Source organism: Panthera pardus, unplaced genomic scaffold (genome assembly GCF_024362965.1).
Source record: "Panthera pardus isolate Hobbes unplaced genomic scaffold, ASM2436296v1 HiC_scaffold_24, whole genome shotgun sequence".
NCBI classification, from domain to species: domain Eukaryota; kingdom Metazoa; phylum Chordata; class Mammalia; order Carnivora; family Felidae; genus Panthera; species Panthera pardus.
Genome location: NW_026526810.1, coordinates 125,210,551 through 125,228,708, shown reverse-complemented (window position 1 = coordinate 125,228,708; position 18,158 = coordinate 125,210,551). Strand labels below are relative to the sequence as shown.

Sequence of the window (18,158 nt, the reverse complement as noted above, 5' to 3'; positions counted from 1 at the left end):
TCGATAGACCTGGAAGATTATTTTACTGTATTCATTAGCCATCATCTAGATGTTGGGGCGAATTTCTTTCTCTATCACAGTCTTAAATTCTTGACATTTGCCATGGATAAAATAATATTTACAGTGATGTGATTGTACTTGGAATTTGCCTACTTTGTAATGGGGACAGCAAAAGGGCTGGCCACATGGGGATATAGGTCATGAGCCACCTACAGAGGTGTGGGGGATCATTTGGCCTTTTTCCTTTGACTCTTACCTTGACCCACACATGATCGGAGGAATTATTTTCTCACACTGGTTATGGCCAAGAGAAGTGGCTTCGAACCCCACAGATCACACACAGGATGGAAAGACTCATGGAGTCCAGGGTCAGCGTCTTCGCTGCGATGATGGTTTCCCTCTAAAAATTCATATATTATAATTCTAACACCAAGCAAGAAAATAAATGGATTTCGAAGAATAAATTGTTCTGGCAGTTCACAAAGACTTGAAGCCTAATATGCCATTATTGCACTGTATGTCTGCGGTCCATTCCCTGGCACTTAAAGAATCAGCAAATGATAGGGCTAGAATGGCCTGTGAGATCATCTGGGACTGCACAGATGCAGATTCTGCACAGATTCTTACATTCTTCCAGTGAGACGGTCTCAGATCACCTTATATTTATTGCTTTTCCCCGAGTAATGAAGTTTCGCGCAAATATGGCAGAGATAACAGTTCATAGGGTTTATAGAAGTAAGTGAATATTTTATATTTTGATTTCAAAATAGACCGTGGATATTTAACATTGGAAGATTTCAAGAAAGCATTTAGGCAGGTGGCTCCCAAGTTATCAGAACGGACCATTCTGGAGGTATTCAGGTAAGGCACCACAATCTTTATGTACACCTACCCCTTGATTTACCATTTGCCTTTGCAAGGTTTCAGTCTTATGGAGAGCACGTATTTATGCAGATTTCCCCCTATCTGTACGCTTCATAGTGGAGTGCTTGCACACCAGGGGGGTGTATAGAGACATTCGTTGGTAAGGGTGGGAGAAGAGCAGGGGAGAGTGGAATGTCTTTGTGGATGTATGTATTGACCAAGAAAAAAAAAATGAGTCTCTGTTGACGTTTAACATGGATACTGGTGTTCCCCTGTGGTCTATTTCATCAGACACAGGCCCCACCTGGGTCTTGAGTTGTCTCAAGAGGAGAGTGGAGTAGAGGTTGCCTGGTGGCGGCACCCTCGTTCATTTGCTTTCAAAGTTGTTGGTACGTGCTTCAGTTCACACATCCCCGAGAGAGGAGACATAATGGTTATATTATGTCGTTTTTATAGACGAGTCCCGACGACGTAGGCAAGTGGCTTATATGCAGTTTCTGTTAGGAAGCTGCAGAACGAAGTAGTATGAACGGCACAAACATAGGCTGACGTGACAGGGTGGGAGGGCTGTCTTCTCTGGGTCTTTGCGTGAGCTTTCCGTCAACTGTTACCAGGTGCGTTAGTTGGTGGTCAATACTGCAGCAAGAGCCGGAAAACCCAGAATCACAAAACTCAAGAAAGACGGGCGGGTACTTCTCCCACATGAACACGGGCAGTCCAGAGCTGACTTGATGGCAATGTAGTCACGAAGGACCCTGGCCCCTTGTTTCTTACTGTTCTGGCTGCCTCAGTACCAGGCTTCTCCCCCTTGCTGCAACATGATTGCTTAGATTTCAGCCATCACATCTGAACTCCAGCTAGGTCAGAGGAAAGGGAGCAAAAGATATCCCCTTCCTCTGAAGGCTATCCATTGTTTCTACGTATATTCCAATGACCCAAACTTTGTTCCAAGGCCACAGGTAGCTGCAAGAGAGAAGGGACTGAAAAATGTAGTCTTTGCTCTGAGTAGTCATGTGCCCTCTGAGTTTTTGATATAGAGGAAGGAGAGAGGGGATAGTAGGAACATACGGCCGGTGTTCCCATTCAGGATAAAAAAAAAATTCATGAAATCTGACCAGAAGCCAGCCCTGCTCCATAGGAATTATCAAGCAGGTTATTTGAAGTAAGGATCTGTGCTCACTGTCATTAACAGTGACCTGTATGAAGCTCTTTGACTGCAACATTCACAAGTCAGTTATCGAACAAGCTATTGAAGGAGAGCAAAGGCGTTAAAGCCATATGTAGACAGAATGTCATAGGACAATATTACTTAGTTGATTCTAGAACAACAAGACCTTTGAGATAAGTAACATCGTTGGATACGCTTTGTGATGAGATGAGTAATGCGCCTCAATGTATTTCTTTTTTTTTTAATGTTTATTTATTTTTGAGAGAGCGAGACACAGAGTGCAAGTGGGGGAGGGTCAGAGAGAGGGGGAGACACAGAACCTGAAATGGATGCCAGGCTCTGAGCTATCAGCACAGAGCCCGATGCAGGGCTTAAACCCACAAATGGTGAGATCAGACCTGAGCCAAAGTCAGATGCTTAACTGACTGAGCCACCCAGGTGCCCCAAACCTCAATGTATTTCTACACATGGAACATAGAATTATTATTTCATTTTTCTTTTACAAAAAGACAAGTGCCCACGTTTGCTGACTTTTATGTGTTAAACAGTCTCAGTAGGTGCAACCTCATACCTCAAGTGTATTTTTGAAAAATACACTCAAATACACTTATCCCTTCCATGTAGAAGTAGAGTTTTAACAATGAGGGAGAAACAACTTTTCAAAAGAAATCTGCGCTTCTGGGAGCATATTTTTGAACGTGAGTGTTTGGAAATGTGATTCTATTTTAAAACATGATTTGTCACCTATTAAAGCCCTTCACACCTGCATGTTCAATAAGTTGGAAACGGAATGTCCTAACCCAGTGGAAAAAAATCTTCTAAAGTTTCAGTGGTTTTAGAACACAATTCCTGAAGAGATAAAAATTGAATAACTTTAATAAGCTTTCAAGAGCAACTAATATCAGGAGAGATGGACATCGACTAGCTAAATTTCAGTTAGCAATGACAACAAAATAATAATTTTTAAAAAACCCCACAAAACACCCCTAAACCTTTTCCTTATAGGAGGATGGAATTGTACATCAAGGGACTCAGTGTCATGGTGTCCCTTTCCTGTTTGGGTCCACATATCTTCATGAGGTATCTCTGACAGCCATTAAAACCAGGTATTAAAACAAATGGCTCAATCATAAACGATTAAACTGAAATGTTCAGAAATAAAGTATATTAAATCACTTCGTTCTTGTTAGTATTGTTAACAATTTTAGTGACAGCAAAAAAATCATTTGCCACTAATAGTAAATGTTTTTATCTTTAATTCTTTAGAATTTCTATGTTATGACTTGTAATGTACATGCTATATTAATAGCAGCACATGTGCATATAACCTGTAAATAACTGTATCACATGCTCACAGATCTTATACTTCCTAGGATTATGGATCGAAACAGTTTGGAGACCATAGCCAAACAAGACATTTTAGTTAATTGAGAGTGCCCATTTTAAACTCTCATTTTTATTATTTTTTAGCACCACAGACCCTAAACCAGAATAAATGATGCATAATAAGCATTAAAGTTATGAAACCAAATAAGGAGAGAAAAAGAGTTCCTCTAAGTGTAGATTGAAGTAGGCCAAAGACCCAGAGATGTCTGTCTTCCACACAACTCTGTTTCAGTAGTGCCAACAATTTTCTTTTTTTTTTTTTTTAAATGTTTGTTTATTTTGAGAGAGAGAGAGAGAGAGGGAGCACATGTGGGCAGGGTGGGGGTGTGAGGGGAGGGGCAGAGAGGGAGAGAGAGAATTCCAAGCAAGGCTCCATGAGCCTGACCTGGGGCTCAATCTCACAAACCATGAGATCATGACAAGAGACAATATCAAGAGTCAGATGCTTAACCAACTGAGCCACCCAGGTACCCCAACAATTTTCAAAAGTAAGGAAAAAAATCAGCTGCTGAGGCTGTTAGTAGTACAAAATTACATAATATTTCTAAGGTTGGACACTCAGTTTTTGCACACCTGGAGTAGAGTTTGACTTAATTGACCACTGTGAATGGAATTCATTACCCAGGTCCATAGTTACCCAAAAGAAAGCTGATATCCAAAGACACTAGAAGAAGACAGCCAGAGATGGAGAATCCTAATTAGAGTCATCTGTGGTGTGAATAACTGAAGAAATTTTCATTACCTTCCATTCATTTACTGCCATATTTTTCCTAAAGAAACTTCTAAAGATGAAGAATGGTCTCTTTTGGAAGTAGTTGTCCATATCACATTCATTTTTTAAGCCTGACCAACGAACCACAACAATAAAACCAGCCAAACAACCAATTCAAGAAGACAGACTTGGGGCGTAAGGCATCAAAGAATCATTTTGGTTTTAAGTTGTTGGATCATTCATTAAAGCGTCATAAGAGCTAAATGAGGTACTTGTAGAAGGTTTGTGAATTGCTTCCTAAGCATTCTGGGAATGTTTACATTATTGATTTTATCATGAATAAAAGCAATGTGTTTTCTTTTTAAAAAAATTTTTTAATGCTTATTTTTGAGCGAGAGAGGCAGAACACAAGTGGGGGAGGGGCAGAGAGAGAGGGAGACACAGAATCTAAAGCAGGATCCAGGCTCTGAGCTGTCAGCGCAGAGCCTGACTTGGGGCTCAAACTCATAAACCATGAGATCGTGATCTGAGCTGAAGTTGGGTGCTTAACTGACTGAGCCACCCAGGCACCTCAAAAGCAATGTGATTTTTAAAAATACATATTGTCAGGGTTTATAACACTCACATTTTTAATGGGTATATATAGTATAACATTTATGATTAGCAGTCATAATCTCTTGTTTTAGTCTTAATTCTGCAGTTATGTGGATTCAAAGCTCACCTCCAAGCCTTGTGCCATAGTTTATGCTTAGCTGAAGTCTGTCCTCTAGTAGGGATCATGAGAACTGTATTCTCTGGTGTCTTTCGTGTTTCAAAATGTTGATATCTGGGCTATCATTGCCCTTAAATAAAAATACATAGTGGATTGAACATTAGCATTTTTGAGTCACTTTCTTTTTCTTTGAGAATGCTGATTATGCTTACGTTGGAAGTCCTTTTAATTTTTTTTTAAATTTTTTTTTAACATTTATCTATTTGTGAGAGACAGAGACAGAGCATGAGTGAGGGAGGGGCAGAGAGAGAGGCAGACACAGAATCTGAAGCAGGCTCCAGGCTCTGAGCTGTCAGCACAGAGCCTGATGCAGAACTCGATCTCACGAACCGTGAGATCATGACCCAAGCCGAAGTCGGATACTTAACCTAGTGAGCCACCCAGGGACCCCAGAAGTCCTTTTAATTTTCTATTAGTGTCTCTTTCATTGGCTTGTTTTGCTCACTATATCTCATCACATATTTTCAGCAAAGTCTATTCTTTGTGCTGTGATCAATATGGCTTTTCTTTTTTCTCTGCTATGGTTTTATTTTTCTTTTATATTTCTTTCTTAAGTTATATACACTGATGTTTAATTTCATTTTGTTATTTTGCTGTATCATAATGTTTTATAGTATCTTCCCTAAGCCTTTCTATACATATTTTCAATTCTTGTTTTATAGAGGTGTTTGTTTTATTAGGGGAAGCAATGGTTTTTGAGATTTTATTTTTATTTTTTCAAAATTTATTTATTTTGAGAGAGACAGAGAGAGTGAGTGGGGGAGGGGCAGAGAGAGAGAGGGAGAGAGATAATTCCAAGCAGGCTCCACACTGTCAGCACAGAGCCCACTGCAGGGTTTGAACTCAAGAACTGTGAGATCATGACCTTAGCTAAAACCAAGAGTCAGACACTTAATGAACTGAGCCACCCAGGCACCCTGAGATTTTATTTTTAATTAGTGATTGCTTGGGGGCTGCTAAGTATAGCTTTTTCATATAAATTAAAGAAACAAGTTTTCTACCACGGAAAGCGTTTTGAAGAACAAATTGCTGCTTAAACCAAGAGATGATACATTATGCAAAAACAAAAACAAAAATTGTTACTAATTTATCTTATCTCTAAAGATATCATAAGATGTTTAATATATGGATTTCAAAACTTGAGAATCCTTTCAGTATTTGAAACTTTGCTTTCCACTTAGGACTGATAATCGTGATTTGTGTACTAAAATAACTGAGGCTGTATCAGAGGTGTTGTTTCATTATTCAGAAGTTCTTAGGGAATTCTTTTTTTGAAGATCTTGTTTTTTCTTTTTCCCTACCCACTACAAATGGCAGAAGAGTTTGAGAACTGTGGGTAGTATTGTTGGTACAGTGGAATGAATGTGAGATAATAGGCTGTTTCTAGCACTAAAAGGTTAAAACAAAAAAATATCTTTTGTCTTTAATACTGCTGGAACTTAGAGAAGATTTTATAGTGGTGGTGTTTTTGTTGTTGTCGTTGTTGTTGTTGTTTTTGTTTTTAACATTCAGTGATCTTCAGTGCCTCTAACAGGTAGGATTAAAGCTATTTAACCTGGCTCTCCAAAATGTGATTCCTTTTCAAACTCCTCTTTCATTAGCCCCAAATTCCTGTGTTTCCCTTGGCATAATGCTTGTTCCTTTGAATGTGTGATGTGTATTTGAACTTCATTCTGTTTCCCCTATTGGCAATGCCTTTCTGTACTTCCAACCTGCCCAGATTAGACCTATCTTTCAAGGTCCTGCTCAAGAAAAGTTTCTTTTTCTTTATATTGAATAGTCTTGTCTCCTTTCACTAAATTTTGGTACTATTTATGGTTGTGTATCTTTTCACTTACTTGATAAACAAAATGCAGCATTTAGGATTATCTTCATAAGATACTGCAAGCTCTTTGAGTTTATGAGCTTATCCGTAACCCGCTGGCTCCAGCATGTCGCCTCATGCGTTGTAGTTACTTAATAAATAATTGTTGGTTCATTGTCACTCCGAATATCCAGTGACAGTGAAATTCTCACTTGCGTTTTTTTTTTTTTTTAATGGTTTAATTTACTTCTTCTAAACTAGGAAAAAGTACTTTAAAATGCAATCAGGAGCTTTGTAACCACATGTGGCTTTGCCTTCCATTTTTCTCTTTTTGCATGTGGTTTTCACAAATTAATCTCTGATGGCCTCTCTTTGCTTTATATTGTGGTCGCTTGCAATTCACAATTTAGCCTCAGCTGTTATCAAGGAGCTGGCTTAATGTTCTTTCCTGACTTTGCCTGCCATCAGCACCCTGTGATACTTCTGGCAGGCATTTTTCTCTGCATGGGTATATTTACTCCTCCATGCCTAGGAGCCTTCTCCATCTCATTGTAAGCACTGAGATTTGCACTTTCCCACCACCTGTCAATTGGCAAAAAGCTCTGGGAAGCTTCTGCTTTCCAGCCATGAAATGAAATGTGGATATGCAGAAGGCCCACTTCCTGACCCACTGTCTCAGGTTCTGAGTGTGCAGGCAGATTGCCAGGCACTAATGTCATGTTGGAAATATCGAGGCTCCACGAGGCTCTCTAATCATGACCGGAGACATTTAAAGTTGTATCTGATCATTTTGGTGTAAGAATCCCATTCTTCATGTTATGTGGGAAGGTCAAAAAACAAAGAACATCTAACTCTCCTCTTCTGGTTATTGAACAATGGTCGACAATAAGAGCATCACGACTCTTTGATTAATATGTTTTCAATGTCAAAGTTTCAGTGGGAGTAGGGGATTAGGAGGGATGGCTATCCTCTTGGCAGAAAGATCAGATATGTCTCCTATCGTGGCCGTTATAGAGGGAAGGGTTGTCACGAACTTGGGTAAAATAGACTAACAGACAGTTCTGTTATGCTAAGTGGAAGAGAGTCTTACAGAGCCCAGGGCCCAAAAGGAAAGTCATTGAAGATAGCATTTATTTTCCAATTTATTTGCATCTCTTTTGAAGTAATATTCCTATATTCTTTAGCTTTCTATAATTCCTTTTTGCTGATAGCACACTTGTTGCATAGCATTTTCTTGGACAAGAAAAAATTTCTCAGTCATTATTTTGTGCATCAGAACAATTCTCTTCTAACTGTAGTCATGTGACCTCAACAAGAGCACAGTTCTTATAGTGAGTACCAACTGTGATGAATATGATTATCGGCCCAGCAGTATCTACATGCTTCTGTGCCTAGAAAAATATTAAAAAAGCCTAGAAATCATATGTCATTTTTTTGTAACCATGCATAGTCATTACCAGCTATACCTATATAAGTATAATGGCCAAAGAAGTAGACTTACTGAGTTGCCAATTTTTATTTTACAAATTTTCCTATCTTCTCGGCAATGGTAATGCCTGAATTTTTATTTCACTCTTTGGTTTCAAAATCTTATTGTCAGAGATTTCCTTTTCTGATTATCCTCGTGCATATGGCTCCTGAGTGGACAGTATTAATGTGTGTGAGCTTTTCAGGCTGACCTCAGAATTTCCTCTCTCTGGGGATTTCACATGTAAAATGTTGAATACAACTACTTAAAAAATCCAGCTATAGAAATAGATTCGAATCATTTTAAGAAAATTCCAGCTTTTCTGAGGGCTTTTAATTGATTTTTGTACCATGGAGAAAAATTATCTCCTTGGGGATCGAGTGCGGGCTTGGGGCATTTTCTTGAGTGGACACCATGCACCGAAGGCGGCCGGTGACCTGGCTGGAGACCGTGAATATAAATCAACATCAGCCTGGGGGCCTGGTGGTAAGACAGGAGTCCATGTCCGTATCTGAAGCGCTGGGCAATCAAACAAAAGGTGGTGAGTTGGGGAAAAGACTTCTATCCTTGCATTTGCAGATTGTCCGTTTCCCAGTATTTTAGAACTGGTGCCACAGGAATCGAAGCTCAGAATCTGGACAGGATACAGGTAGAGAAGAGCGATGGCCTCATTACGTAGAGTTTCAAATAGAACATGCTATTTTGGTTTCTTTAGTTAAGCTAACTTCGTTTATATTATCAAGGATATAGTATTTGATTGGAAGGAATATTTAATCCCTTTTACATTTCAGATATCCAGATTTTGTAGTCCTGTTTAACGTTAAACCCACCCAGATGCAAATTGTACTCACCTTCACAGCCCAGCTGTTAAGGGGGTACCGGGGTGGCTCAGACGGTTAAGCGTCAGGCTCTTGACTTCAGCTCGGTTCATGATCTCACGGTTCTTGCCTTCGAGCCTTGTGTCGGGCTCTGTGCTGGCAGTGTGGAGCCTGCTTCGGATTCTTTCTCTCCTTCTCTCTCTGTCCCTCCCCTGCTCACATGCTCTGTCTCTCTTTCTCTCAAAAAAGCTAAATTGAAATAAAGTTCTTATCCTGAAAGTTGGCCCTACCCTACCAACCACCTTCCAACCCCCAAAGGGAAATTGTCTTCACCTTCTGCTTTAAGCTTCTAATCTGTCATAAATATCTTTCTCCTTTATGCTTATTCATAGCTAATTTGGATACCTATAATCCAGTATTAGGACACGAGCTTAATGTGAGCAGGCACAGTAAAGTGTTCACTATCACGCTAGAGACAGCACAGCGCAGTTTCGTACATGTTGAACAGATGACTCCATTTTATGTAAATGATGGCTTATGTAGCGAATGGGCTTTCTATTCTCTATATTTTTTGTTTTGCTCTCTGAATGCTACACCCAGCGCCATATTAAGGTCACGTTGAGCTGTGAGCCCCAGGGCCGGGGAGCAGGAAGACTTGAGTTCTGGTCCCAGTTCTGCCACAAATCACCGCACCTCTCTGGCCTGCAGTCTCCTCATCTCAGAAATGAGGGGGTTGTGTTATATTATCTGGCAGGCTTCTTCTAGTTCCAGAACCCGCTGGTGGGGTCATCTATCATGGAGAGTGGCATGGCAGTCTTCTTTATTTTCTCTGTGTATCACAGATATTATTCAGAAGCGACCGCCGCCTGAATACAGATGTGGTCTGTCAATGTGACAAAGACTGCTCTCAAGAGGAAATTACTGGGTTTGACAGCTATCCAACCCTGGGTTTGGTTTTTGAGGTGTCACTATAACAAGTGTTATGGCCGACGTATCTAATTCCTCATCTACATATATGGTCGAATACGCTGTTCCTGCTGTAATAGCATGAGGGCTATTTTTCTTTTACTCCAACTGTCACATAAGATACTGCTGCCATGGTTTCTTTCTTATGACCAAATGTTGCTAACCCTTTCAGTCATCCCTGAAGTTATTAATAGCCACACATCATGAATGTATTCATGCCATTTTCCTTTATAGAAAGAGGAATCCATTTCTTAGGCTTTTCTTTTGTAGTCGAGAGCTAACTTCTGGCTAAAACAATCCTAATGATACTGTGTGTTGTATTAGTAAAATACGAAAAGCTCGTATTTAATAAAATAAATTTATATTTTATGTGAGATATTTAATATTATTTTAAGATGCAAAAAAATAGGCTCAGGACTAGGAGTTCCACTTAAGAGTTTTGATTGTCCTTCTTAATCTATCTCCTACAATGAAATTAAAATTTTCAGTACTGTGTTTTTACTGTGACATAAGGACCTGTGATTTGCCACCTCATGTCTAGCCATCTTGTCTGCGTGCCTCTTACCCAGTCCTCCTCTATCAGGTTACCTTGAATAGACACACACTTGCCATTTAAAGAGCCTTCCAGTGACCAGCAGCATCAGTACCAAGGAGCTTATTAGCAATGCCTAATCTCAGGCCCCACTCCAAACCTACTGAGTCAAATGTGTTTACTTTAACGTGATCCCTGAGTGATAGGCACGCACGTTCAAGTTGGAAAATCACTGGTTTACCCTTCCAGTTACATTTTGCATGAGGAAGATTAGCGTTACTTTTTTTTTTTTTAGCATTATTTTTTAATTTTACTTTTTGAATTCAGTAGTTTTTCATTGCCTGCCAGCTAAACCCTAGAGTCCTTGGCCCGTCATGCAAAGCCCCTACACGCACACACACACAGAGGCCTTGTGTGCCTTCTTAGCGTGTCTCCTATCGTTTTCTCAAATCAGAAATTCTCCACCATTCCGATCTGCCTGCCATGTACTGATTTTATCATTTCTCTTCTGGCATTTTTGCTGTTGCCAGGTTCACTGCCCTCTCTGCTCTGACTCCGTCATCCACATGCCTGAATGGCATCCATTCTTTAGAGCTTAGCTGAACTCTGTCTTCTATGTAGCCTTCCCTGATCACTCCAGCCCAGAAAGTTTCTTTACCTTCCTTAGAACTCCTGTAGCATTAAGGTATCTAATAATAGTAAGCACGATAATACTAGCCACTAACACTTACTGAGTGTTTACTGTGTACCAGGCACTGTGTTGAATGAATCCCTGCAGGATCCTCATGGGTTAGGCCCTATCTGTCCTCATTTTACGGAGGGAAAAGTTTGGAGAGGTCACAGACTTGCTCAAAGTCACCAGCTGGTGAGTAATGGATCCGAGAGTCAAACTCAGGCAGCTTAACTACCAAGCTTGTGCTGTTACTCACTGTTATATTCCCTTCTCTCTTCTTTTAATGGTATAATCGCCCTGAGGACAGGAACCATGCCTTTTATCCCCACAATACTGAGCATAAACATGAGGAAGCAAGGCACACCTGCTCTGCCCAGAAATGCTCCTGTTAAATCAGTTGCATGATGAAATAGCTTTTCTCTGTTCATATGAATTGCTTTGGTTTGGATTGTTATACTTGAGACTTCATTTGGTTATCTGCACTATAAACAAAAGGAATCCTTGACAAAATATACAAAAGGAAGCTGATGTAGTGTTTTATCACATGAAACCGGAGCATTCATCCCAGTTCAGGTTGCTTTGATAGGAACCCATGTGTTACGCATTTTGCCTTTGGAATTACATCATAATAGTGTTTTGCCAAATAAGCTATAAAAGCAAAAAAAAAAAAATTTTTTTTAATGACATATGGGTTTTTATCATTTTAACTGGGGTGGGGGTGCTAATCTAAATCCATGATTGTCTCTTGGTAAGGTAGGATTCTGCTTTGGTTCACTCGGAAGACCTTTCTCATCAGTAGCTGTGAGTTCAGCTTGACCACATTATCTGCTTGGCTGCAATCTGCTGCTAGAGACAATCAGGGTGAAGTAGTAATTAAATGCACCATGGACTTCGCGTGGCGCCTCTTAGTTCCTGTTCTTTCCCTCGCCTCTGCCTGTCCCAGTGCCTAAGTTGACCCCGGGAGAGACAGGGTAGGCCCTAATACGGATAAAACTTTACCTTTTTAAAAAATTGAAGTGTAGGGGCGCCTGGGTGGCGCAGTCGGTTAAGCGTCCGACTTCAGCCAGGTCACGATCTCGCGGTCTGTGAGTTCGAGCCCCGCGTCAGGCTCTGGGCTGATGGCTCGGAGCCTGGAGCCTGTTTCTGATTCTGTGTCTCCCTCTCTCTCTGCCCCTCCCCCGTTCATGCTCTGTCTCTCTCTGTCCCAAAAATAAAATAAAAAACGTTGAAAAAAAAAAAAAAAAATTGAAGTGTAATTAACATACAGTGTTAGATTAGTTTCAGGTATACAATCTGATTCAGCAATTCTATACATTACTAGGTGCTCATCATGAAAACATACTCTTAATCCCCTTTGTCTATTTCACCCATCTCCCCACTCGCCTCCCCTGTGGTAGCCACTAGTTTGTTCTTTGTGTTTGAGTATCTAACTCTTGATTTTGGCTCAGGTCACGATACTAGGATGGAGAGATACAGCCCCACGTCAGGCTCTGCACTGAGCGTGGAGCCCGCTTGAGATTCTGTCTGTCCCTCTGTCCCTCTACCCCGATCACACTCTATCTTAAAAAAAAAAAAAAAAAAAGAGAGAGAGAGAGAGTCTATTTGTCTCTTTTTTTCTTTGTTTCTGAAGTCGCATGTTGAGTGAAATCATATGGTATTTGTCTTTCTCTGACTGACTTAGCATTATACTGTCTAGATCCATCCATGTTGTTGCAATGGCAAGATCTCATTCTTTTTTTTATGGCTGAGTAATGTTCCATTGTATGTGTATACCGCATCTTTTTTTTTTTTAATTTAAATTTTAGTTAACATACAGTGCAGTATTGGTTTCAGGAGTAGAATTCTGTGGTTCATCACTTACATACAACACCCAGTGCTCATCATAATAAGTGCCCTCCTTAGTACCCATCACCCATCCAGCCCGTTTCCCATCCTACCTCTGTCCATCAACCCTCATTTTGTTCTCTATCACTAAGACTATGTTATGGTTTGTTCCCCCACCCCTTTTTTGTCCCCCTCCCATAGGTTCATCTGTTGTGTTTCTTAAATTCTACATATGAGTGAAATCATATGGTATTTGTCATTCTCTGAATGACTTACTTAGCATAATACACTCTAGCTCCATCCACATCATTGCAAATGGCAAGATTTCATTCTTTTTGATGGCTGAGTAATATTCCATCAAATATATCAACCACATCTTTATCCATTCATCATTCGATGGACATGTGGGCCCCCTCCATATTTTGGCTATTGTAGATAATGATGCTATAAAATTTGGGGTGCATGTATTCGAATCTGTATTATTGTATCCTTTGTATAAATACCTAACGGTGCAATTGCTGGGTCAGAGGGTAGTTCTATTTTTAGTCTTTTGAGGAAACTCCATACTGTTCTCCAGAACAATTGCACAGTTTGCATTCCTGCCGACAGTGCAGTAGGGTTCCCCTTTCTCTGCATCCTCACCAACACGTGTTGTTTATTGTGTTGTTAATTCTGACAGGTGTGAGGTAAGTATCTCACTATGGTTTTGATTTGTGTTTCCCTGATGCTGAGTGATGTTGAGCCTCTTTTCATGTGTCTGTTCTTGTAGCTTGAAATCCAGAATTGTGATGCCTCTGGTTTTGTTTTTCTTTTTCAGGATTGCTTTGGCTATTCGACGCCTTCTCTGGGTCCACACAAGTTTTAGGATTGTTTGTTCTAGCCCTGTGAAAAATGGTGGTGGTATTTTGATGGGGATTTGCATTAAACGTGTAGATTGCGCTGGGTAGTACAGACATTTTAACAACGTGTGTTCTTCCATGAGCATGGAATGCTTTTCCATTTCTTTGTGTCCTCAGTTTCTTCCATAAGAGTTTGATAGTTTTCAGAGTACAGATCATTTACCTCTTTAGTTAGGTTTATTTCTAGGTATTTTTCTGCTTTACACCCCATTTTCTTTCATCTATGAAGTTGGGTTGCTTCCATATCTTGGCTATTGTACATAGTGCTTCAGTAAAATAGGGGCGCATATATCTTCTGGAATTAGTGTTTTTGTTTTCGTGGGGAAAGTACCCAGTGGTGGAATTACTGGGTCATATGGTAATTCTATTTTTAACTTTTGAAGGAACCTCCATACTGTTTTCTACAGTGGCTGCACCAATTTGTGTTTCCACTGACAGTGTACAAGGTTCTTTTTTCTCCACATCCTCGCCAACACTTGTTATTTCTTGTGTTTTTGATTTTACCATCCTGACAGGTGTGGTTTTGATTTGCATTTCCCTGTTGATGAGTCACGTTGAGCATCCTTTTATGTGTCTGTTGGCCATCTGTATGTCTTCTTTGGAAAAATGTCTATTCAGACATTTTTTTTTTTTCCAGTCCTTCCAGACATTTACTTTTCCCAGTCCTCTCTCCTGCTTTTCACTCACCTCTACCCCCACCCTCGTCTATGGAACTTAGGATTTTAGGATCCCAGAACTAGTTACTGGTGGCTGAACATGGCTGTTGGAATCTTGTGCTGGACCCCATCATTCTTTCCCCCCCAGTGTAGCTGCATTTTCCGCCTCAGTTGTTTTTGGCTGCAACTAAGCCCCCGGAATGTTTAACACCGCTTTCCCCTCCTTATCTTCACTTGTAGTCTAGCCTCAGGCTGAGCCTCTGTGGAAGGGGCTTTGGTTTTGACCTGCCCACAGCCCGGTATTGCAGAACCCGTGCTCTCAAGTGGCCTTAGGTAGTTAGTTGGACCTGCTCCTTGCCAGTCTGTGACCTGGAGCGAGCTGACCATTTGTCTTCTTTGTCCAATGCTTCCACCCCTCCCCCAAACACGCCATGGTACGTTTCCCTCTCCCTCTCCCATCCAGAGTAATGTCTGTGAACTCTATGTCCACCTTCCTGGATCCCGGTTCTTAGATCCCCTGCTGCCTGCTCTGGTCCTCTGATGGCCAATCCCAGAATGGGACCACATTCTCATTCAGGCAGAAACTGCTGTACCTACTTGACCACAGTGTTTGGCACACTTCTGTACACAGTTTCGCAGCCCTGGTCCTGTGTAATTCCAGAATGCTTTCCTTTCCATGCTCAGGTTTGGCGTTGCTGTCATTCGAAGTCATATCCTGCCCTTATTAGCATCCAGGAGAACTTGGTCTCATCTGTCTTTGATTTCCTGTTTCAGGGATAGCAAATTGTTGGCAGGAGAGTCAGCATCTTCTCCTGGACCCACGGCCTGTACTCATCTGAGGGGCCTCAGAACTTTTGGCATCACACCCTAAGCCAGTTCCTTAGCATTGTCACATACGATCAGATCAACTTGCTCTCTGTCATCGTTGTACCAAAACTTTCCTTCTGCTCTGCAGGTGAGCTTGCCTTTCTACTTCATGGACAGGGCCATGGCCTCTGCCCGGGTTATGTCTCCTCCCTCCTCTTTGCCCCCAAAGCTCTCAATTTGCTTTCAATTCTAGTTGTAAGGAAGAGGATCTCTTCTGTTTTTCTAATCTCTCTGTTTTTCTGATCTCTTTTTCTAATTCCCCTCCTTTGTTCTGATCTCACCCCTCCCCTTTTTCTTTTTTTTTTTTTTAATTTTTTTTTTTTTTTTTAACGTTTATTTATTTTGGAGACAGAGAGAGACAGAGCATGAACGGGGGAGGGTCAGAGAGAGAGGGAGACACAGAATCTGAAACAGGCTCCAGGCTCTGAGCTGTCAGCACAGAGCCCGAGGCGGGGCTCGAACTCACGGACTGCGAGATCATGACCTGAGCCGAAGTCAGCCGCTCAATCGACTGAGCCACCCAGGTGCCCCAACCCCTCCCCTTTTTCTGATCTAAGACCTTTCTCCATCCTCCATTCCCTCTCCTGTGTGTATAACTTCATAGCTGTCTGCACACATACTCTCATCCCCCAGCCTAGAAAGCTGCCCCCACCACCTAAGTCCCTCCAGGTAGCTCCCCCTGTTCTTTTTCTCAGGTTTCATTCTTGTCAGCTTCTCAGGGTGTTGAGCATCTTGCCAGGGATGCTCAGACCCCCTCGGCTTTCTTGGCCTGCATTCGTCCATTCTCCCGTTCATTAAACACCTGCTAGAGTCATCTTACTGAATCCGTGCAGTGATCCCACACATCACCTCTTACTCATACCCATTCTACAGATAAAGCTGAGGCCCTTTATTGCTAATTTCAAGCCGTACTGGACCTAATTCTCAATTATTTTATCTTTTGGTTAAAGAAGAAAACTGATGGGGTGCCTGGGTGGCTCAGTCGGTGAAGCGTCCGACTTCAGCTCAGGTCATGATCTCACGGCCCATGGGTTCGAGCCCCGCATCAGGCTCTGTGCTGACAGTTTGGAACCTGGTGCCTGCTTCAGATTCTGTGTCTCCCTCTCTCTCTCTCTGCCCCTCCCCTGCTCATGCTCTTTGTGTGTGTGTGTGTGTCTCAAAAATAAACATTAAAAAAAATTTAAAGAAGAAAACTAACATGGGAAACTCACAAATAATAAAAACATTTTATTTGATGGCACTCATGTTGCTGGTACTTGTTAATGGTCATGTGTTTTTCTTACACCTCAAATTTATATCTTTTGATTTAAGAATACCACTGCCTGATAATGGTAGAGTAGGCTGAATTTGCAGTTAAAATAAAATATCTGAACACACTTAGCCTTCAGTATCATTCAGGAATTATGTCAAAGAACCTATGTAGGAACAAAAATAGAAGTTACAAAATGTATTTCTCAACCCAAGTCAATATTATTCTTGAGGTTTCTTGTAACCCATTCATGACTTCAAACAGAAATCTTCTCTGCCTTGGAGACGACATGGCAAGGCTGTAACCCAAGGAGAGGAGAGGAGAGGGCCATAGAAAAGTCACACTCTCACTCCCTTTTTGCAGAAATTTAACTGTGTTTGATGGAGTATTCAGTGAATACATGAACGAATGAATGAATGAGTAAACAAGTGAGGGAAGGAATAGAATGAAATTGATCAAAGTTTGCATCTTCAAATTATGTGTTAAATTGGGTAGAGCATCAGGGGCACCTTGCTGGCTCAGTCGGTGGCACCTGCGACTCTTGATCTCAGGGTCATGAGTTTGAGCCCCATGTTGGGTGTAGAGATGACTTAAAAAAATTGGGTAGAGCATCTGCTGGTCCTTAGTTTTATCTGAGACTGTTACACATTGTCTTCTTTACTGGGCTTTCAATTGCAGATTTAGACTCGGAGAGTTTAAAAAATACGAACTTGACCACACATTTGTATGGATATTTAAACTGCTATCATCATAAAATTATTACAGTAGTTTCAGACTCTATCAGAAAGCTTTTAGTGGAACTCTACCATCGGAGTGAGATTTGATTAATTGGACGGAACCTTCTTTTTCTTTCTCTCTTGTGCATTGCCTTGTAGAGTAGTAGAAAAGTTTCTGTAGTGACCAAATTTGTTACAATGTTGGTGCCATTCATTCTGCAGGTTAGAAGTTGGTCCTGACAGCAAGTTGCTGGATGTACTTTTCATGGACAAATTGGTTGTTTGGGGGAAATCACCAGACTTAGTTCTTCAGGAATATTTATTTTCACTGACTGATTTCATTGTATGGAGATCAGATTTGAACCCTAAGGGCTTAGTTGTGCTCTCTTTGTATTGTTATTCATTGCTAGATGTGGTTCAGTTAAACAGGAAGGAAAGATAAATGGAAAGATAGTGGTGTATATATATGCATGTCAGATGCAAATCAGGAATCTTGGTGGAAAACTCAAAAGTTTTTATTTTATTTTTTTAATAATTTTTAAAAAATGTTTGTTTTTGAGAGAGAGCACAAGCAGGATTGGGGCAGAGAGAAAGGGAAACATAGAATCTGAAGCAGGCTCTGGGCTCTGAGCTGTCAGCAGAAAGCCCAACACGGGGCTCTAACCCATGAGCCGTAAGAACATGACCTGAGCCGAAGTTGGATGCTTAACTGACTGACCACCCAGGTTCCCCTAAACTCAAAATTTTTAGAAGTGAAATTACCTCCTCAATCATTTTTATTCCC

General features: G+C 40.9%; 1 protein-coding gene across 5 annotated transcripts in view; it reads left to right on the top strand.

The window, feature by feature from the left end:
* The window catches only part of EFCAB11 (EF-hand calcium binding domain 11), a 158,530-nt gene that overhangs the window by 24,298 nt on the left and 116,074 nt on the right, over window positions 1-18,158 (top strand). For 4 of the 5 annotated variants that reach the window (XM_019461999.2, XM_019462004.2, XM_019462002.2 and 1 more), the window contains exon 5: window positions 771-861. In XM_019461999.2, the coding sequence (XP_019317544.1) occupies window positions 771-861 (91 nt within the window). Of the gene's footprint in view, window positions 1-770; window positions 862-4,043; window positions 5,075-18,158 lie in introns of those variants that run through there. The other variant, XM_019462001.2, reaches the window with a different exon arrangement.